Source organism: the organism of the source record quoted next, unplaced genomic scaffold (genome assembly GCF_019419815.1).
Source record: "Pyrus x bretschneideri cultivar Hongxiangsu unplaced genomic scaffold, Pyrus_bretschneideri_v1 Contig40, whole genome shotgun sequence".
Taxonomy (NCBI): Eukaryota; Viridiplantae; Streptophyta; class Magnoliopsida; order Rosales; family Rosaceae; genus Pyrus; species Pyrus x bretschneideri.
In genome coordinates, this window is record NW_025999724.1 from 2,206,397 (window position 1) to 2,230,092 (window position 23,696).

The following is a 23,696-nucleotide window of genomic DNA, read 5'->3' on the forward strand; positions in this document are numbered from 1 at the left end:
TCGAACAAACACGAGAAGGATATAAATAAGACGTCACTTATGATACGACGGACAATGCATGTATCATAGACATGTGCTTTATAAAGGATAGATTTCAATGTAATTGTAACATCGCTATTTACTTGAGATGTATTTTATAAGGAAGAAATTATAATGTTATTTTATAAGAAAAAAATTATAGCGTAACCGCAACACCGTATTGCACTTGTGAAGTTATATACTAAAGATTTCATATTATTCGACCCCAAAAAAAAAGTAATTTTCATGCTAATACATACACATACTCGTCATAATCCACAAAAAACTAGTTGAATCTCACCTTGGTTGCTACAAAAAACTAGTTGAATCTCACCTTGGTTGCTAGAAATGAGCATGACGATCTTGTTGCCGAGAGAAGTAATTCAACTCATTCACATCCAGATCATGGATGTTTGGAATCCATATTATGCAAGAAGACATTGCTTTTGCAATTCTAATTGAAAGGTGATGCAACCTTTCTAATTTTTCTTGCCCACAACTAGTTGTACACGCGTACACGTCTATCACGGGTAATTCACCCGTGATGGGAGAGATGGAGCCGAATATTTAGACAAATGAGTTACAAATAAAACCATACATCGACATTGCAGTGTCATCACATTACTGTTAATTAAGTTTACATCACACCCACACGCATACAATTAAGGAAGGTGGTTCTAAACTAAATCTCTACACCCTTCAATGTACATCACCTTTCAGCGGCCATTCCAGCACATCTGAATTCTAGTCTTTCACCTCATAACATTAAATTCAAATACAAAGAAGCCATTAGTTCTTCCACGAGATAACTAACCACAGAGTAAAAATTAGAGCCTCAGCTTTCACCGCAATTCTGATCCGGCTCAGCTGTCGCTTTCTCCTGCTTCTTGTTAGCAGTAATTTTGGGCTTGTAATATGCCAAAACTACGTTACTAAATAAACTGTGCCAATTACCGGTCGATGATCAGCCAGCAGCGACTGCATCGGCCCTTGGACTCGCATCCAGGAGTTGGTGCAGCTTCGTCCCATTGTTTTTCTCGTAAGCGTCACTGTCTTTCTCAGCATCCCTAGCAATAGAACCTGCGTTATTAACTCTTGACAGTAGGTTCTCGGTACTGAAAGGTTGGACCCTCTTATCATCAATGTTCATGATGATGTCTTCCATTCTTCCTACGCGTGCGTTTTTGAGTTTATCCTAGCATGTGGAAAAAAATGTATGTTAACACAAGAAAAACAGCCGCATAAATTTTCATCAATTTCCGAGTAAAGAAATGATTCTGAAATAGCATGTGGATGTACCAGTAATGTAGTGTTTTCTAGCCTCAGTGTAGCAGAATTCTCGGTTAACCGGTTTATTTCAGATTTAAGTGCCACATTGTCTGCAGATAAGGCCTCGACCTTTCGTGCAAGTTCTTCAGTCTCAGCCTGGAAGGAATAAGCAGTAGCATCATATCTTCATTAATAAGAACACTCGCTACAAAAAGAATATTGGAAAATGGATCTTTCACAACTTTCATACCTGCTTCCTCAACCTGGATCTTCTAGCAGATTCCCGATTAGATTGTTTCCTCCTTTCCCGTTTTATCTCCCGGTCATTCTGTGAATCATATTCAAGCCACCATAAGCTACATTCAGTGGTGCATAATTTGGATTAAGTATGAGAAACAAAAGCATATCTAACAACTACAATGCAATATACGCAAACCATACATGTATCCAGGTTTCCGGAGGCAAAACTGCACAGGATTGCGGAACAGTGGTAGGACTTGTCTTCGAGTTCAAGATAGGCAAGTTCTTGAGTTCCAACGCTGTGGTCATGCCAGGAGAAACAGCTGGTCCAACCAATTTTCCCGGGATACCAACAGCAGCAAGAGTTACACCCAACACTTTATCAGTAGCTGCACTTGCCTCCTCAGCTGGTCCAGGCTGCATGTCAGTCTTCCCTTCTCCAGCTGTTGGAACAAATATTGAGCACAAATACGATTCAAAAACAGGTTGTACAGAACTTAAGATTTTGTGTACTGTAAAAAAAACCAGTGAATCTATCACTGCATCAAAGCGGAGGATCCTGATTTTAAACCTCCAAAACTATAACCTATCAAAGTCTCAATTAAGTGGTGGAGAGATGTTCACATGCGAGTGAATGTGTTTGGATGTAAAACAACAACTGGCTCACATCTTAAGACTTTAAGCTTTATGATATAAGAGCGATTTACTAAAAAATACTGATGGCAGGCCTACTCTATTGTTCGTCAAGATGTAACAATGGGTCAAGAACATTCATACCAGTGGCTGGTGTTCCCTCACGACTTCTTTTTCTTCTGGTTTGATTTGCCTGGACATATAGTGCAATTTAACTTCTCTATTAACCATCAATATACATAGACAATTCAAATCAAGTGAAAAAAAAAAAGAGGAAGGTATAACAGAAACATGCTACAAGCAAAGGAAGAAGTCCTTACTGCAGCAGTATTCCCATCACTTCCATTGCTAGAACCTTCAGTCCCAGAACTATTAACATGGTAACAAATACACCAAATTAGCGCATAAATAATATATTTACGAAGAACTAAGAGCCTAGTGGACAAATTTTCCAGATACAAGTGAGCAAAGGGAAAATTCCAGTCCACCAGAGAGTGGACCAGATTAGTGCACTAGAAGGAGTATCTAAAAGGTTGATGAACGAAAGGAAGAACAAAGATAATCTGGTTTATAAACCTCTGGGAGAGACTACGCTCAGCTCCACCTTCGGCATTCATAACATTACCACTGCCTATTGACATTGCAAGCCCATCAAATCCTTTCAACTTTTTCATTAACCCACGGTCTGTATTACCAGATGACTTTGTTGGTGTTTCCATATTCAAAGGAGTCACAGCCTGCATTATTGCACCACAATAGAGCTACATTCAAACATAAAGATTAAAGCGCTTAACCATGGAGATAGTGTAGGTAAAAACTTCACTTACAGCAGGTGAGGATGGACCCCCTTGACCATGGGATGCCTATATCAAGAAAAACGATTCATTAATAAGTAAGAAACTTCCAGTCTTGTAAATATTACAGTTATATCACACAGGTAAAAAGGGGAGGGAGGGGGAAGACACTGGATTGCACAACTTCTTTTGAACGAAAAGGGTGGAAGGAGTTATGAATTATTGATTGAGCGCTATATCTAAATAAAGAAATAGGAATACTTATTAATTTCCATTGGAGATCAGCGGCAATTGGAATATCCAGCAAGTACTAGTACAAATACGTGTACATAACAATAGTAATGAAGTGGGGCCAATACAATCAAGCCTCCGCTTTCAAAAGGAGTAGCAATAACGTTGGGGAACTTTAAAAATCAATAAATCACTCCAAGCTGAAAATCAAACAGAAACTCTGATGAAATGTAGATCTTCACTAAAAATGATGAGAATTTAAACTTACAAGAGGAACTGCCGGATGTGCATAAACACCTCCATGCGAGTATACTGCATAAGGCGCCCCATAGGGTGGCATCATATGCTGAAAGAATTAACAAGTCAGCAACTTCTCAAACAGTATACTGAAGTTATTCCAGCATGCAATGCAATTGCGAATTTAAATTGAATGAACCACGTTGAAGTAAAAGAAAGTGCCTGTGGTGGGGGCCACATATAGGGATGAGGAGGGTGGCCCGAAGCCATAGCTGAGTTGTAATATGGGGGGAGAGCAACTCTCGGACCATAATAAGCCTGAAGGTATAAAACATTAGTGCTAATCAGTTTACATGAAATGGTAACAAAAAGTTGTTGGAGCAAAACTGCAAAACAAAGTTGTAACCTGCATGGCTGCCCAATCAGGATAGACATGCATATTGGTCTGATTGTTAGGATTCGCCTGACCCTGTCAACGTAAAATGATTGGGAAATACTTAGATACAAGCTCCAACAGTAAACAACTAAGATTAACACGAAAACAATGTATCTCAGCTTACTGCCGGCAGAGGCAAATATGATTTTTCAGATTTAACAGACTTTGCATCATCATCGTTTCCCATGGATAAACACTATGGCTTATTCAAAGATATCGTGAAGAAGTATTGCGAACTTCCTTGATTAGAGCATCACTCCTTTGATCTGTCCAGACTGCACATTGCATAAATAGGTGCCATGAACAACTGTACCCGATAAAAAAACTGCTAGGCTTATAAACAAAAGCACAAAAAATGTGGAACCAATATCAACACAACCAGAGACATTCATCACAAACTTGAGTTGATAATCTTATAATTGCAGGAAATTAACGCTAGCTCATGGCATCCTTCATTTCCGTTCATGTACGTTTCCTAGTTTAGCAAATCCACAGCGACCGAAAACAACAACTAGCAAACTCAACAAACAATATTGTACCTATGTATTGCATAGAAAAAAGAAATTAGTGCACATCTCTTTGAGTCAGCTTTCTATTGGGAATTCCTAACACAAACCAAAACCGATATCCTCTTTGGAAAATATTAGAACAATGAATCGATTCAGCTCGATAAACAAACTCAATTAACGCTAAAGCAACAACAACAATACCACGTTGCTTCAGATTGCTTGTTCAACACATGCTAAGTATACAGGTTAAATTAATGCACATATGAAACTGTTCCTATCCTATCCTATTTACCGGAATCAGAATCTCCGGTAAATCTAAAAGATTGATTGAAGACAGTGCTGATTACATCACACTAGAACAACAATTGAGACTTAAAATATTTACCATATTTTGTAGTAGCAATTAGCTGTTTGCTTATGTGAGTGTTCATCAACTAATTAAAAAATTAGCAACAATACAAATACATCCATGCCTGTTTTCTCTTTCGATAAATTAATTACAATATTCTCACAAATATCTTTCACCGAAACAAAACGGGGATCAAGTTAATCAGAACATACAAAATTAGGAAATTAAAAATTAAATAAAATCTGGGGGGCAACATGGTATTTCCACCAAATCACAGTCATAGCAGGATAATGATACATTGCATCACCAAATCCATCACAGCTATTAACCCTGTGATTAAATGACAGATACACCCTTCACACGCAAAATTTTTTTTCTTAGAAATCATCTTATAATTTGTATTTGTATCAGATGATTTGATTAGTTCTAATCTAACACGAATTATTATACTTTGGAATCCTAATTTCTGCTCTATTGTTGTACAGTTGGACAGAAAACAGTGAACCGAGAAAATTTCTAAATCAAATCATAAAATTCCAGCATAAACAAACAGAATTCTTCAGATCAATGAAAACTCAAAAGATTCCACTGTAATCCTCTGTTTGGTTGCTAGGAAAATCTCAAGCTGCCGGAAAATAATTTAAAAGACGCATACTTTGAATTCCTTCATCTTCCTAAACATTTTCTCACCGTAATTCCGTTCAAGTAACAACGAGATTAAGCTCTTCCCCTTACTTTATCCCTTTTCTCAGCAACCAAACAGAGGCGAGACACAACACAAACGAAAAAAAATCAACCGGAACTCAAAATTAAACGTACCTAAAACTCTCAATCCGAATCTTCAGCCTCCCGACGTCCGAAACCAAAGCTAAAAAGAAGAAAAAAACCTGCAGAATTTGCTTCAAAATTCGTCAAAGCTTCAACTGTCTTCAATGGCGGCCCGGGTTTCACATCCCCTGCATTTTATTTCTCTCTCTAAAAATTTCGAGATAAAGAACTTGTTTTATATTTGCAAAGGTATGCAATTGAGAGAGAGAGAGAGAGAGAGATAGAGAGATGTAGTTATGCAGGAGAAGAACAAGAGGGAGAGGAGGAGGAAGAAGAAGAGCGCCAAGGCAACGGCCACCTCACGAAACACGTGTCGTATGAGAAGGAGATCGTAGACGGTACACCGTATATACGAGGTGGTGTGGAGGTTGTTGAGCTGGCCCGTCGATATTCGCGCTGGCCATCTTTATTTATTCCAGCGTGACCTTGTCCGTTCACGTGTTTAGGGGCCATTGATCTACGCGTCCCGGGTTCCGGGTCCACCCTAGTCCACCCGTCTTGTGGCTGACGTGGTCCTTGTCCACTTCATTAATTAATTACCCGAATTACAAATAAATCAATTAATAATTTGAGATTTCTCAGGTTTGGTTTTCCGTCGATTGTGAATTTAATATCAAATGATATATTTTCTTAATATCAAATTTTAGGTTTTATTAAAAATATATTATTGTATTAAAATTCTGTGAAAAATGCTTTAATCTTTTTAAGTATTAAAAAAGTATGACAATGTATTGATGTTAGAAAATATTCACTTAAATCAAAACAAAGTCACTTAGTACTACAGTCTAGTGATATTCCTCTTCACTTGTAAATAAGAGGTTTTATGTTCAATTCTAGCCAAAGACGAATTTGAATCACATTATTATTAGTCGATAGTGAGGCTTAGCTTACTCTCCCACCCTCTTTGCGTAGATAATATCGTTTGCTTCAAAAAAAAAAAATCAAAACAATTTAGCACTCACTGATTGCATGTTTACAAATGTCCTCAATGATAAGTAAAAGAGTTACAAACATAACCTTCACTAAATAATCAAAAGCAATTTTATCTTAAACAGCCAAACATAAAAAAAAAATAAAAATAAACATCAGACCTCTAACTTTAAAGTTTACTTGAATATATGACATTGTTATGATATAAAATTAAGAAATTGTCGCTTTCAGGGTGTTATTATTGACACAAATATCTCATTGTACTCCAAGTTCTTATAAAAAGTGCACATTGCGGTTTAAAGTGCTAACAAAAACAATTTTTTAAATATAGAACATTATTACATGATGTTAGATGGCAAAAATTTAAGGGCTCCTTCAAATTTAGAATCATGTGTGACTGCACCTTCCGCTCCCCATAAACGCCCCCTCTGGGTTTTGGAGCCTTTAGACCATCTCTAAATGAGATATCAAATTTTAAGTGAAATGTCATGTAATCAAATTTGAATGTAAGAATAAACTTCAACTGATGTGGATTGACATATGAATTTTCAAATGTCAAATTTGACATATAAAAAAAGGTAATGTCAAGTAATTTTTTAACTATTTTATTATGTGAGTCTCATTAATGTACCAATTATAAATCTTAAAAAGTTATTTTAATTGATTTCTTTTTAAAAATTGGTCATACAAATATCATTTATAATATTGGAGGAAGAGAAAAATTGACATTATCACGTCAGCTACAAACTAACATTTGACATTTATTTTTTGACATTTCCATTGGAATTGCTCTTAAGAGGAGGAAACCTCCATTTTTTTTTAATTTTAAAAATGGGGATTCATTGTGGATTCCACACCACTTCGAACTTCAACGATTCTATATCGTCTATTTTTTAAGTTGCATCTCATAGATCATCCTTGCAAAATATTAGCTAAATTGGAAATATGTGAAGCATCTAATTGAGTTCAAAGAAATTGATGAACATTTTGTTATGAGAAATATTGAAATTTCATTGTGACAATTTAATTGTAGCAATGTCCCTCAACTTTTATCAAATTAGAGTAATGATTCCTTAACTAAAAATTCATTAACATTAGTTATTCAACTCATCAAAAGGTGTAGCTATAGGCCTTTTCGCCAACTCTGTTAGAACTTATGTTAAAATGAGTCATGTGTCATGCACGTGAGGCTAAATCAAGGGGTAAATATGGAAAATCAAATAAAAAAAAATTGTATGAATGGTTCCTCAACTTTAATCCAGCTGGAGAAATTGTCTCTCAACTTTAACTCAATTGGAGCACTGGTCCTTCAAATTTAATCCAATTGTAGCAAGGGTCCTTCCAACATAACTCATTTTGATGGAGTTGATGAAAAGGACCATAATTGCACATTTTGTTGAGAGACCAATGGTAATTGATTTTTAGTCGAAAGATCATTGCTCCTATTTGATTAAAGTTGAGAGACTAATGCTACATTTTACTCTTAAATAGGCAAATGGTTTCAAATTGAATTGAATTTTTGCAAGAATGATCAATGAATTGAAACTTACAAAATAAACAGTTCTGACCGTGGAAATTCACAAAGAGTGTGTCGAATAAATAAATCCTATTTTAAAATTTAAAGGGCCTGTAGACAAATTTTTTATTGTTAAAAAATGTTTGTTTAAAATGTCCTTTGGAATCCACGACCAGCCAGTTAGCCAGTAATGGACGGCATAAATGGGGGGTCTTTCATCTTTAAGCCACGCGTGAACAAGATTGTGAGATAACCAGATTAAGATTATGTGTGTCGATAAAGTAAAGTCTAACGATCTAATTTTTCCTTTTAAAATTTTGATTCGGCAAGATATTTAACCCGGGGCGCAGCATGTTTTTCAAAAGCCATGACGTCAAGATCCAAGCTGTGTGCCACATACCATTTAGCTTTTGCACAAATACCATTTGTTGCACTTGCACACGTTAGCTTTTGATTATTTTCTTTTGGTCTTGATAGCTTTTCATAATTTAATAATTTTTTTGCACAATTCCCTATATTTGATTGCTTCTTATTTGATAACATTGATCCTCTATTATAATTTATATAAACACCAAAAATCCATGGTTTTATTGGTCATTCTATTCGTTTTATTAACGATTTTGAACAAGATTTTTTTTTAAAAGAAGATTAGTTGGTGCCTTCATCATTGTAGTCCATTATTTCAGAGTTCAGAAGACTTATTAAGATATTTTAATCTCTCCTTGATCACTTTTTATGATTCACAAGTATCAAGAGCTGAAATTAAAATATATCATGTAGAATATAGGTTTGAAATTCGTTCTTATCTACTAAATCACTCTATGATGGTTGGATGTTCACGTGTTTAACTTTCACCTTCTTTGGGATGCAAAAGCTAATTGACGAAACGCTATTGTAATGGATGATTTGGAATTGCTATTTGCCAGGTAGGAAACATTTGCTCATATGCTTTTTATTAGAAATACGTTTAAATTTTTTATTAAAATGTTGAAGAGTTTCTTGAACGAGGTTATTAAGTGCTTTTTGGGCGTGGAAAGTTTATTTACTTATATATCTCAAACATAGTTTAAAGCAATTTTGTTTGAACAAATAATATTATTTATATTAAAAAGGACCTTAATCTCACAATGAGCTAGCAATGATGTGGTTCAAATTCGTCTTTGCAAAAATAAAAAATTATTTTAACCTCTTTTACAAGCAATTTTAATAGACTTTAAAGTGTGTTACGTATTTATTTTAGGGTAAATTATATGTTTAGTACCTTGTGGTTTGCTCATTCGGACATGCATGTGCCCTGTACTTCAAAATTTGATTAATCTAAAGTGTTAGTATTAGTTTACTCGTTAATGAGTGTAATTCATGACATGACACAACGAGGTCCGCCTTTTTTATTTTGTCTTTTGTACTTTGAAGAGTTTTACTTAAAAGATATTACCCAAAACCAATTTACCTTTCACGGTATATGCGTTGTAACAAACAAGTTAGGGCAAGAACTTTGAAGTGAAGGTGTGAAAATACCTTTCAAATAAAGGCAACCTTAAACCCAACATAATGACCAATTGGCTGCTACTAGTTGTATTTTCTCTATCGAATGTTGAAAAGAATCTCAAGTTTAAATTCATCTTTCCCTGATCAAAAGAAAAAATTTACGATGATCAATGGTTAAATGAATTTCTATTAAGTTGAAATGATGAAGATATTAATCACGCTTAAATATTATTTCTAGTTACTCATATGTTGGATAAAAACCTTAATACGACAAGCTAACTATACTATTTTTCACAACGGGTAAAAACAACATTACATCAAGTGCGACTAAAATACAAACATATCAGATTTTTGTGAAGGATGCGCAAATGATATGACAAGGCACCCAAGCCCCATTCTTTCACAATGTAAACACTTTGACTTCGACCGCCAAGGATGTCCCAGGGTCTAGATGGCAAAACAAAAAAGGAAGAGAAGGGCAATTCAGGTAATCCGAGGTGGAAGCAGTCACCTCTCATCGTTCACTGAGTCCGACGCGGAGTCCACTCCTTTGTCTGACGCATCCTGCCATTTTGACTCGAATCTCACCCAGTCGCCACCGCACTCCGCCCGCCTTCCACCTCATCTCCATCTTCAACGCTTCACGCACACATCCCACTCCCTACCTCACCATCACGCCACGTGTACGCCCCACGGTTCAGTCGCCATCCCAGATACATTAGAAAACGAAACTCATATCTTCGGTTAAATCTCGTGTGGGCCCCACTCTGACTCAACCACAATAGACGGTCTACATTGATCTAATCGGACGCACAGGCGCCAGCCACCGCACCGAAGAGAGAGAGATAGAGAAGGAGATAGAACGGAACTGTCAAAGTGCCAACGAGGCCTTTCCCGCCTTTGCCTAAAAAGAGAATAAACAAACGGTTACGCATCGATCTCAACACGTAGTTCTGGCTGGGCCCTACCCGCCACCGCACATGTCTGTGTTTGTGGTCCAGCCGGCTGACGTGTTCCACGTATCTTGACTCGGTTGGATGTGGGGTCCAGGCGAGCATCGATTGCGTAGTCAGCTCTATATCATCTCGTCGGTACTTTCTAGAGATCTTGAAATGGCCCACGTGTCACCACTTACGTCCACGCGGGTGCTGCGTTCTAGTGTACCCATCCCTACCTACACAGTTTTAAGATGAGGATCCTTTTCGGATACTTTTTGTGGGATCTTATAAATCTTCGTATTCTAACTGTTCATCTATATCATACGATCAGTTTTCGTTATTTATATTTGATTATAAATAAAAAATTTAAAATAATTTCTGACCGTACAATATACAGTAAACAATTAAGATGTGAAGATTCCTAAAATCCTCATAATTTAGATTTGGATGGAATCCAAATCCCACATTTTACTCCAAAAAAGGACAAAAATGGCAAGAAATCAAGGCTTGCCTAATTATGAATTATTTTTAGGGTTCTATAGGACGAAAGGTTTATAGAATACGAGTCCCTAAGCTATAAATGAAAATTTGCTTAGTTGAATTCTACTGTTTTGTTTTTTTTTTTTTGAGTTTTTTCAAATATACTATATTATTTACATTAAGTGTGGACGAGTAGGTCAGCTTAATAATATGATTCAAATTCTCCTTTAATGATTATTAAATTTAAGATTTTTTATTTATAAATAAAAAAAAATACTATTAAACTATAGTACTAAGTAATAGGTTGATACTAATTATTAAGTTAACTCTAGAAAAAAAAAATAAGTCAGGTTAAAAGTAAGAAAATGTTCGTTTAAAGGGAAAAACTCAAAATTTCAGTTGTTCGTCTATTCCATATGATACCACTTTTACATTCTTCTTTATGTAGTTGTTGTCACACCAAGAGTTTTTCGTTTCGCACTCCAACCATCGATTATGTCGACTAACCTCCTTCTATTAATTTATTGAACCTTGAAAGCTACAGGGAAAAAATAATGCTGGTGTTCTCTCATGGAAGGACTTATTGCTACTCCTATTTACTTTTAATAGATCTTTGTTGTTTGAATATCATAACTGGAATGGTTTATTTTCTTTATCATTTATTTAAAGATCACAAAATCACATTTCTATTGCTATAACTAAGAGTGGCACTTACCTCAAAGAATCAGATAATTAAGGCACAACAACCTAAAAGGCTAACAAGATTAGTCCACGAATGACTATTAGTACTTCGTATTAGAGCACCATCGCTTATGGAAACTATCTGCAAAAAAATATTCAATTTAGAGATTGTTTAATCATCTATACATGATCAATGGTTTTGGTCACAAGTAGTATCTTCACCGTTTATATACTTTATGCATGTAAATAGCTAAAAGATCTTCAAATTGAATAATTTTTTTTCCAGTTAAGATTTTTAAATAATTATAAACAAATAAACGATTTTAATTATGATATTCGAATAATAAAAATTCGTTAATCATAAATAGATGATAAATAAATCCCGCATAAAAAGGACATCAGCACCTTCCAAAAACCAAAGTGCACGGGAGAAAGAAAAGTTAATAGATGGGAGGAGAAGAAATTAAAAAAAAAAAAAAAGAGTATAAAATATTAAAAAGTGAAAATAATTCAAAATTGTTTATTTCTTGTTTTTCAAATTTAATCTTCATTTTATTTGCACGTTCGTATACTTTTTATCTACACCTTAGTTGCTTCATAAATTTTCCTTCAATCTAACCACAAAAGAAAAACGGAAAAATAAATTTTTTGTCAAACAAGCTTTAAATATTTGCGAGTTAAGTGCCGGCAGGTTTTGTTTAATTCGACTACAAAATTAAATCTCTCCCAAAAGGCTACTTAAGTTGTAATACCAAACGGGTGAGAAATGTTTTAGTATGTTAAGAATACGGTTTTATACCTAAAGTATGATAATATACATTGAAGTATTCAAATATTTTTATTATAACATGTGTTACATTTAATTGTATTTTCGGTACGCTAAAATTACCGCTAAATGGTGTCGCGAAAGAGTCAGAATGGAAACGTCATGCAAAAGGTTGGCCGTTGATCAGTTGGCTGGATGAACGGCGATGCGATTATTGCGGTGGACTAGGAAAAGGACACGTGATTGGAGGGTAGCCTCTTTTATTAAAATTTTAATGGCGTGGTGAATCAGTGTAGACAATGAGATATTTTTCGGTATAAACGGTATACAGAGCAGTATATCACGTGTTACTATATAATATGTAATATATATGCTAAAAAATTAATAACTTAAAAAGTAAAATTTTTCATCATTTCTATTAAAACATGTCGTATATCGCTTGTATTCCAGTCACGATTAAAAATTTCTTGTGAACAATAAAAAGCATCCTTACCGACAAGGTGACGTGTTCTTAAGACACATGGTTAGCAAAGCCACGCTGGTGGGCCCCAACTGACGTGGACCATAAGAAAAGGGTTTCAGATCCGATCTAATTTATTATTTATTTATTTTGGACAAAATCTAATTTCTTTATTTGATTTCTAATGTTTTATTCTTTCGCTGCGCTCAAAGGCCCAATCACAATAACGAAACAACGCAAGGCCAACAGGGTGAAAATTACAAAAGCCGAAATCCACCCAATTTGGCCCAATAATTCCTTATACACATGGATGTGAAGTGATCTTGAGTTTCTGGATTGTACATATTTATTCGTATTTCGTTATATTTAAATTAGAGAACTGTTATTAGTATTTCAAAAATTTTATTTAATACTCTTATAAGTGTATTTTTCTTTCTAATTATGAAAAGTTTGAAGTACCACATAAGATTTTTGGAGTACTAATAACAATTCCCTTAAATTATTATCTAAACTACTTATTAACAATCAATTTAATTGTTCTTCTCTCCGTTTTGGTGAAAGTCCTTATCTCTCAGTGAGAGTTTTTCTCATCGCGGTGCGAGTGATCTCCATTCCGGTAATTTCTCTACAGTCGCCGGCCTTAATTGTGGCTAGCGTGTTCGTAGTTCCCTTATTTTGTTTTGTTTTCTTCTACTTTGCGCTTCAAAATCTGGTTTGGGCTCAGTTTTGTTTCAGGGTTTCTATTTGTATTGTGCTGATCTTGTAATTAGGCCTCTTCTTGTAATAAAATTTACTTTGGCACACAAAAAAAAAAAAAAAAAAACTAATGAAAATGACTTAAAAACTTTGAGTTTTAATTAAAATGACAAAAAAATGTTGTAAGTGAATAGTACCAGGAGTGACTTTTTAACGTAAAAATGTCATTTTCGTTAAAAGTGAATAATAATGGAAGTGTTTCGTTAAAATTCAAAAAAAAAAAAGCTAACTATTTACAAAACTTAAGCACGTACAAGGTTTTATAAAGTTTAAGCACATACAACGTTTTATAAAGCTTAAGCCATACAACGTTTTATAATGCTTATTTCCTCATTTCATATTACATGTTTGCATGAAAATAATCAAGATTAACATTTTAACGAATCACTTTAAACGCTTCAATGACATTGGCGGGTTACCATTCCTTGTCTCTAAATGTGATTAGACTTCAAAGCTAAACAAAAATAATTGACATGAATACAACAGTCATCAAAAGAATTCTCAATCAAATAAGTCAGAGTATTAAAGATTTGAAACATACCTAGAAGAATTATGCAACAAATTATATGACCGAATTGACAGAATATGTTTTATTTTAACGGAAAAATGAGATTCGAACTTGGAAAATAATTGTCAATCAACATATATGTCAATTGTGGGCAACAACGTAACTATGTGAGGGTGGGACAATTCACAGCATGACCGCGACTAGGTGATGGTGAAGTCTCATGCGTGAGAACTTTCTGTAATTATGTGCCTCGCCTTTTATGGTCGTGTGGATGCTAATGGTGGCAACTTTGAGTTGTTTAGGTCATTCTAAATGTGAATTTGAGGCGATTTTCAATTTCGGGGACTCGAACTTGAATACAGATGGGTCTTAGGCAACGTTTCCGGCGCAATCTGGACTTTATGGCATGACCTATTTCAAGAGACCTGTTGGTCGGGCTACGGATGGGAGGCTCATTGTTGATTTTCTAGGTAACTTAATCTTCTGTTTGGTTCCATTTTTCTTGTGTTTTTCCACTACTTTTCCAGCCAAACAGAGACTTTGGTTATTAGGAATAGGAGGTCAGATTTCATGCATGTTTATTGCTTGTATTTGTTCATCAAATTTGTCATTTGGCTTGATATTTTCCTAATCCCGTAACATACGGGAGGCCCTCCATTTGACAGGTCAATTACACCACAAGACAAAGACTCCAAAACTGGACAAAGTTTGGACTAATCACTAGTCATTTTCTTGCCCAATTTTCCTTTGTATCACTAATTATGTCAAGAATGATGTTGATGTTAAGGCATGTAATGGAAAATATCTAAATCATCATAGGTGAAGTTAGACCTATCTTTTTTATACAACCGATGGTCAAAACTACTTTAATTTACGTAAAGAAGATTTGAATTGAGAGCATATATGTGAACACATTACTCTGACCAACTGACCTAACTCATATATGCATGTCTCCACACTAAGCTAAACCTTAGAATGTACGTTGTGCAGAACTTTTAGAGCAGTATTTATTAGATATGTCGAACCACAATATACTTGTTGCTAAGAAAATGACGCCACGTGATATCGATAACCCCAAGATGTGCATTAGTGTCGAACACAAAATTACTAAACGGCAGATATGAGATCTGATTTTATGCTTTTTGGCATTAAACTTTGGCAGCCGAAGCTCTTGGGTTGCCATGTATAAGTCCATATCTGAAATCAATTGGACCTGACTACAAGCATAGGGCAAACTATGCAACATTGGCATCCACTGTGCTTTTGCCAAACGTTTCCTTATTTGTCACTGGAATCCAAGTTGAAGAGCTTCACCAGTCCTCGGATCAACAAGGTGAGCGTATACATATGAGTACAATGTCTTGACCAAATTGTTTTAATTTACGTTCGTATGCCGGTTTTTGTTGGTTCTGAATACTTCGATTGTTGTTGCTTAGAACTGATAAGATTTCCTTCCCTGGATGTTATTGGGAAATCACTCTACACCTTATACATTGGCCAAAACGATTTCACGTCCAATTTGGGAGCCATTGGTGTGGTATCTTCGTCAAGTGGTCTTACAAATTGCTTGTACCATCAAGGTGAGCCATTACTTGATTCTATACTGTTTGTTGGTCAAATGAGCTTTGGGCTTGATCATCAATGGTATAAAAGCTTTCCTTTACCAGTTGTATAAAATGAATATCTCACATTCATGGTCACGTGCTACTCGTATGTTATAAAAAAGTGAGGCATGTTGTTTCATGCAACGGGGTGCATAGTTTTTTCTCCTTAGAGGAGAGGCAAAGCATTCCTCAGTCACTATTGCATGCAACATTTGAGAAGCAAAAATAATGTTTATGGTTATATAAAAATGTTCTCTTGCTAGACTGTTTGGTGGTATAAAGACTTTTCTTTTTACTAGATTGTGAATTAGAATTTTTGTCAAAATTTGTGATCTAGGTCACAATGTTGCAACACAAATATTTGTTGGAGAATAATACATACAGTTACCGTTATAATATTAAAGAACTATGACATTTGCACATTGCTTATATTGGTTTTCAAAATCTATAGGAACTACATGGATTAGGAGGGCTTGCATTTCTGGTGCTTAATCTGGCACCAATAGGTTGTTATCCATCATCTCTGGTGGGGCTTCCTCCTTCTGAACTTGATGCATTTGGATGCTCAATTGCTTACAGCAATACAGTTGTGGACCACAACTAACATGTTGAAGGAGGCACTTGGCCAAACTAGAGGCTTCCTTCCAAATGCTTCCCTCATATATGCAGACACTTCTCTGTTTTGCTAGAGCTCTTTAGACATCCCACATCTCATGGTATAGCTCCCAATCAAGGTTTTCTATTCAACTACGCTTTATATCTTTAGAGAAATGTTTTTTTTTTTGTTTTGACAAACTTATTGACAGACAAATACTTATGTTGTCAGACTATGAATCTGGATCATACACTCAAAACGAATCAAACTAATATATGGTGCACAATCAATCTGACAACTTATTGTCACGCAGTACAACAAGAGGACATTTCCTAATAAAGTTACAACAAAACACAAACTTACTAATCATTACCATAGAATAGATCGATGGTCTTAACACAAAGGTGATCAATGGGAGCCCTGTGACTGCAACAGCTTGTAGTGACCCTTACAACTATGTGAGCTGGGATGGAGTCCATGTCTTATTCTTGAAACGCTATGTGGAATCTTCGTTTTTATATTTCAGGAATCACTAGTCATGATGGAGATAGCCTATAAAACTATATGCTAAACCCAGGTCACTTTCTCTTTAAATAAACAAAATTATTCCATGCTGATGGATCGGTTGTTGGCTAATGTAGATTATGTTAGAGTAATCATATTCTTACGCATTAATGTAGAACTTTTACAGTTTCAAATGCTGCAAACTGCAAATCATTTTATGCTAAAAGAACCTTTTAAATTTGTCCTCTACGTTTTATCTGTTGAATGTTATAGGCACAAAAGCCAAGCTGCCGTCCCTTCTGAAAACACTTAGCCAAGTAAACATGCATGCATTTTTTTTACAACTGAACTTAAAAAGTACTTACCAAATTGTTTAGAACTTAGAAAACTATTTGGCAGCAAAGTAAAACCACGACGCCTCTCGCGTGTAGTCTGAGAAGAGATAAGAGACTGAGGAGGATATACAACTGGTTACAAGATAGATTATCTTCTGAGGTAGAGATGCAGTAACGACATTGGCACGACATTACAAACTTGAGAATACTTTTCTGTCATCATTCTAAAGTTCATAAATAAATTTACTTCACTATCACAAGTTTGTATGGAAAGAGAAGGTGTACACAAAGGAAAGAACTAGAAATAAAATTTGAGTCAGGAACATCTTCATGTTCAAGGTAGGGTTGAGTTCTAGTCATGGATGCAGAAGGCATTCTACTTCTCCCAACCCAAAATGTATCGAACGCCACATCTTTTTCAGACTGCTTCTCCATAGATTTAAGTTTCCTCCTCGTCTGCAACTTGAATATGACTATCATTACCAACCCCAAAAATGCTAGCCCAAACACAATTCCAATCACAAACAGTTTCTGGTGCCTCTTTTTCTTCCCCCCTGGCGGGGGCTCTGGTGCTGGTGCTGGCGGGGATGGAACAACAACAGTGAAATGCCCTAGACCACGCGTAATGCACTCATTTTCACTAGTCATGTTTGAGATCTCAAAGCTCCCCCCGTCACCAAATTGGACACATTTTCGTGTCACATTTTCCCCTTCCGCAACATCAATGTGAGGAAACCGGATTGTGATGGGGTCACCCTCGGTAGTGAAAGTGAGCTTCTGGTTGCCAATTGCTGTTGCATTTGGAGAATCATAAGCCATGAATCCAACAACAGGAGCAACCAATGTATAATTTGACACTTCGTAGTAAAGTGAAGACCAATTGCCTAGATTTTCAAACACTATAGCTAACCTTCTGCCAGAAGGTATTGGTATAACCCTTGGTGGGATATAAACTGAACTGAAATTTGCACCTCTACTCCAAAACTTTGCAGTAAGGATCCTAACAAAGGAAGATTCCATGCCGGAAAAATTAGCCGGGAGAGAAATGTTGTACAACGTGCCGGTGTGAGGGTTACTTAGGCTTACATTTGCATAATCACGGAGGAAATTAGTCAAGGACAAAGGATCATAGCCATTCGAGGCTTGCGTGCATGACCGCAATGGCAATGACAAAGAAAATAAGATCATCAGCCAGATTATGCACCAGTTGAAGAACTCCATCAATCAATGCAACCCTGAGAGTCTCGTGATTTTATTGTTAAATTCTTCTTGAATTGCAATCACATATATCCATCTGTATTCCACATCCATTAAAGCTCCTATTATACAAACCTCCCACAATTCATAACGAATAAAGAATCTGAAAAAAATCCCACAAACTCAAAGGCAATAAACAATTTGCTTGGTGCAATGAAAGAGGTGTCGGCAGAATATGCCCAAGAAATGAAGAGATATGTTAATATTGTTGGCTTAGGTTTTGAGAAGGTAAACCAAAATCACATCACCAAAGTAATATTCTGCAAAATGAAAGCCTGCTGCATGAGTCTAAATTCTTCAAAATCGTCCTCGTTTCGTCTCGATGTTCTTGGAGTTTTTCCTAGGAAATAGAGGGCAGGCATTTGGGATGTATTGGAGAGGTTGAGGGAGGAGAAATGGGGGAGTGGAACATATGGAATTTAGAAGAGTTCTGGCTGTTGTTTGTGTAATATATTCTATGAATATGGAAAGCCATGCTAGTTGGGGCACCAAATAAGAAGGGGTCCAATTTATGAGTTGTTTAAGGTGTTATTTTACTATTACAATTGTTAATTGTTAATTTTTGTTTTTAGTTTTTGTTTTTGTTTTTTTTTTTTTTTGAATTCCTAGTTAGTTGAATTAGCTGATGAAGGAAAGGGTGGGAGTGGCTTGGTTGCTTGTGCTAGCAAATGCTTTGGAGGGTTATAGTTCCACAAGAGAAGACAGAAGCGCCGGATCCTCTAAAGTGTACAATTGAGCATTATTTTAGGCAACTGATTTGGATCCCTCTTCGCTCAATGAAACTCAAAAGTTCTTTAAGGATAAAAAGGGAAATGACAAAAAAGGAAGGACAAGCAAAAAACATATCACGTGGAGGAGTGAGACAAAGACACAAAAGAAATATATAATAAGTTCATATGATAGGTAAGTCCTTCTCCAGGGCCCCATGGATGAGTCATAGGGTATACATTTTAATTATGCAGTGAGAAACAAAAATGTAGTCCCTTGATTTCATATTTCATAGTGCATACAGCTGCATATAGCTTTCTTTTCTCTTTTTCTCCACAATAATTTTTATAATTTTATGTAGGAAGATTAGTATTGTTTTATACACATACACAATGACATCTGTCCTTGATTTGAGAAGGGTGTTCGTTGATGATATGTTGGATGTAATTGAGTTGACCTTTGTAGTGGTTTGGTTCAAATGTCCTATCCTATTTTTAAAATTAATGAATAGGTAAAGATTCCAATATCCAACCATAACTACGAAAGTTACTCAGTGCTACGATGTGGTTACATTTTCTTTCTTTGTAAGTGATATTTTAGATTTGAATATCATGAATGACGAATTTGATACCAAATTAGATTGCTATTGTGTGACTTAGCTAAACTCCTCCTTCGACAAAAAAAAAAAAGGAACTCTCCCCTTCGAAAAAAAAAAAAAGAACTCTCCTATTCGTTTGTGTAAATATATCGTTGTATTGAATAAAGTTTTTATTTTTTTCTTGTTTCCAATATTATTGAATATTGTGAATGACGAATTTGATATCAAATTAGGTTACTATTGTGTCACTTAGTCAAACTCCTTATTCGACAAAAAAAAAAAAGGAACTCTCCCCTTCGACAAAAAAAAGAAAGAACTCTCCCCTTCATTTGTGTAAATATATTGTTGTATTGAATAATTTTTTTTTTCTTGTTTCCAATATTATTGCCGAAAGAATTGGCTTTGTCATCTGTTAATAACAAGAGATTTTTCCAACCACCGAATATTCAATTGGTACTTGGACATTGATATATTTTCAAGTGCAGAACAATATGCTTGTCAAAGCTCAAAACAAAATAACCTCGTTTCAAGTGCCTCTCGAAACAAAATAATCCACGTTTGAGTCCTCTTTACAGGAAAAGGATGGGATCTCGGAATTTTGTGATCGGGATCGTTCATCATACATCTTGCGGTCAGTTTTCGTTAGGTACTATTAATATTTAATTTTAAATTTTAAATTTTGAAATGATTTATGATTGCACGATGTACGTCCGGAATCCCTAGAAAAAGGATCCAGCGAGGATCCTTGTCCCTCTTTACATGTTATAATAGAGAGTTTATTCCATATGTTTAGAACACGAGGTGGTACATCACAGTGTTACTATTAATAACTTAAAAAATAAAATTTTCTTCCACTTATATAGTAATACGTGATATACCATCCTGTGTTTTAAGCACAATAATAAATTTCTTGTTATAATATAAGTAGAGAAAAAGATATATATTTTTATGTCCCTCCACTGATTTTATGACACAGGATTTACCCACTTGAATACCTTCTACTTTGAAAAATCTCTCATTAATACAACATTAAAGGGAGATGTTAGGGAACGTTAAGAAGCGCTTGTTAATTAGAAGTGATTGGCGCATTAAAGTTTAGTTTTTCGACTTAGAAAGTCTTTATGCAATATCGCTTCGATATCTCTTTAACAACACAAACTTTCTAATTTGGAAATTTTATTTGAATTCATATAACATCATTTTACATTTAACTTAATTTTAAATGTGAATTATCTTTTTAGTCCTATTATATAATTACTATCAAGTACCATAAAATTAACACAAAAACTAAAATTTATCAATAAACTCACATCCAATAATCAAACCGTATAATCTTTCTTCTAGGTTCTAATTTGGCTAAAACCCTAACATTTTTTTCATAGAGAAAAACAAACTCTTTTTGACGGATGGATGGTAATTTTGAAATTTCTGATCCTTCAAATTTTTCTTGCTAAAAGGAAACAATGATCACTCGAGGAGAAAGTTGAAATCAGATAACCAAATTAGGTAATCGGACTTGGAAAAATCTCGTCAAACAATAAACCAGCCTGGAGCACCAGGTGCACATGAAACCATAACCCAATTCAGTTTTCTCACAATTCTCCATTAATTCAACCTATAACTCACTTCAAACACTCTATACTATAAGAAAACACGAAACTTTTGCAAACTGAAAGAATATTTTGAACACCTCAATGCTTGAGTTGATTCGGTGGAGAAAAAGAGCAACGAAATTTTCTTATGCCATTCCACATTCTCTCTAGCAACACCTTAGAAAATTTTCCTACGCTTTGTTTAGACGTTAAATTTTTTGTCTTTTATTTTTTAAATGAGTATAAAGATAAACTTACATATTGAACTAGGCCTATGATGGTACTTTAGATAATAAATTTGGGTTTAAAGAGATATTGATAGTTTAATTTAAAAAAAAAAAAGGTGTAAAGAGAGAGATGAGTGTAAAGTGAGTTATATTAGTTCAAATAAAATTTCCGTTTCTGATTTTGTAAATATTTTTTGAAGTTTTCTACTTGCGTGTCGTACTTATGTGATACCTAAATACCATTTGAGTAGGCACTTAGTATTACAGCTTAGGCCATCTCCAACCGATGGCTAGCCAGAGTAGGACTGGGTTCGGTTCTCATCGGTTCGGTTCAATTTTATTTCGGTTTTTTTCGGTTCGGTTTTTCTCGGTTCGGTTTCGGTTTTTTATTTTTTTATTTTTTTATTTCTCCCTCCAAAATTATTGTGTGGAGTAGGGCTGGGTTCGGTAACACAATGACTACACATACTCTCTTCTTCATATATAAACTTAAATAAAAGGTTCCAGGGGCTATACAAGTAATACAAGGCAAAAATCATTTTAAAAAAAAAAAAAAAACCAATGGAGGCTACAAGACGAAAGAGAGACAACTCTAGTTATCCACACGAGTAGGAGTGTCAAAAGATTAGCCCTTAACTCAAACAAACGATTCCCATCAAAAGATGCTGGGTAAAGTCCACTTTATTCGATGTACTTGATTCCTTAGTAACAAATGCAACTTAATGCAAGCATCATATGCAACAATCTAAGGTAATTCAAATTTTAACCATTTACACATACAAGTTATTTGTATTGTACAACATATTGTTAAATATAACGTCAGGATAAAGTACAATACCTAGAAGTGTCTGGAGCAGAAGACCCTGCTAAGCAACTAATATCGAGAATAATGCCTGAGAAGAAGAAGACCCTGCTAAGCCTGAAGTTTTATTCTGTGAAAATTTCCAGAAAGAAAACTTTAGAAAGAATGGTGGGAACAAGAGCATATGCACATTGCAGAGAAAGCAAACAATCTTGGTTAATGTCTTTTCTCCATGTTAGAAGATGCTAGCTAAACAATTCAACAAAGACAACAAACTCAACTAAACAACAAAGATACATGGCAGCAGACTAACAAAAAACTAATGTACCGCAACATGCAATATAGCCTGAAAAGAACTATTCCTAAGTTCTGAAAATGCAAATACCAAAAGGGAAGCCAAAACCAAATTGATCCCATTGAAGATCCATCTCCTCGTCCCTTGCTCCCCTAAAGAAATTCTTCCATTCCTCTACATCTGAACCACTCAAAGATTTCCATCAGTGATATCGACTATGGCTCAGTTTAAAAGGGTCCTCTCTTCCTTACCTAATTTCATTTTTAATATTTTCCTTCTACTTTTCTTCTCTCAGACCCCATCTCTCCCTCTCACACTCACACACACCCGCATAGTAGTACTTCTAATATAAATTAAAAGATCTTGACTATGCCGATTCATCATTTTATTCACTTAAGAAAAGGCCATAACCCTCTAAAACTGGATTGATTCATGCACCTCATTCAGAAGAAAAGCCAAAAAACTTCCTTATTCGACACATTCATGGAAGCTCCACTAATTATACTGTTGTAATCATGCAGTCCATATCATGACAATTACTTTGAAATCTTACTCACAAATGCCACCATGTTACTTTAGTTGCCAGAATAATCACACACATATCTTAAGCATTGTTAGACTAACTACTTTGATTAAATCACAAATAATCCCAACTAATAAAGCATTTCATCTTCCAGAATTAGAGGTGTGGAAACATGTGTATATTGCCCGATTTACTAATCATTCCTCTGATACGAATGTTTAACCATTACTAATCACTCTCATATCCTAAGCATTCGAAATATCATAAATGCCCTTGGTTAATTCCATATCGAAAAGACGACAAATTCATTAAAAATAAAAAGGGGAGCAAATTGAACTGAAATGCTCCAGGAATTTCCTTCAAATATTGAACAAAACAATAAGCAATTGTGAAAAAATAAAAAACCCAAACCCATACAATGATGCTGCAAAACAGATCCACTACCACACATGATGCTGCAAACCAACCTAAACCCCATACAATGATACAAATCATCCATCCAATTCATTCAACCAACACTAACACTCCACAACTTTTATCAATTCAAAAAATATCAAAAATGGTTACTCTCCAACATTACCAGCTCCCA

At 35.2% G+C, this 23,696-nt stretch overlaps 3 protein-coding genes across 4 annotated transcripts; 1 reads left to right on the plus strand and 2 right to left on the minus strand.

Moving 5' to 3' along the window:
- Positions 1–598: 598 nt before the first annotated feature.
- On the minus strand, positions 599–5,847 carry LOC103965877 (common plant regulatory factor 1). Of its 2 annotated transcripts, XM_048566037.1 has the most exons (14): positions 5,536–5,847; positions 4,293–4,397; positions 3,983–4,133; positions 3,829–3,891; positions 3,645–3,740; positions 3,454–3,531; positions 2,988–3,023; positions 2,737–2,897; positions 2,481–2,529; positions 2,305–2,353; positions 1,729–1,970; positions 1,538–1,615; positions 1,318–1,443; positions 599–1,213 (listed from the first exon to the last, which is right to left on the minus strand). In XM_048566037.1, exons 3-14 carry the CDS (start codon positions 4,043–4,045, stop codon positions 983–985), a joined length of 1,272 nt encoding a protein of 423 aa, XP_048421994.1. In that variant the 5' UTR covers positions 4,046–4,133; positions 4,293–4,397; positions 5,536–5,847; the 3' UTR covers positions 599–982. The 2 variants fall into 2 exon arrangements, with proteins under 2 accessions (XP_048421994.1, XP_009377247.2); XM_009378972.3 differs by lacking the exon at positions 4,293–4,397 and having other exon boundaries at positions 5,536–5,845.
- An 8,497-nt stretch (positions 5,848–14,344) lies between these two features.
- On the plus strand, positions 14,345–16,561 carry LOC103965875 (GDSL esterase/lipase At4g01130). Its single transcript, XM_048565943.1, is given in 7 exon segments — positions 14,345–14,537; positions 15,230–15,406; positions 15,504–15,603; positions 15,605–15,647; positions 16,123–16,272; positions 16,274–16,343; positions 16,346–16,561. Coding segments are annotated over 7 exon segments (825 nt in total). The 3' UTR covers positions 16,438–16,561.
- A 787-nt stretch (positions 16,562–17,348) lies between these two features.
- On the minus strand, positions 17,349–18,326 carry LOC103965910. The gene has a single exon (XM_009379009.2). The coding sequence runs from the start codon at positions 18,324–18,326 to the stop codon at positions 17,349–17,351; it is 978 nt and encodes a 325-aa protein (XP_009377284.2).
- Positions 18,327–23,696: the final 5,370 nt, after the last annotated feature.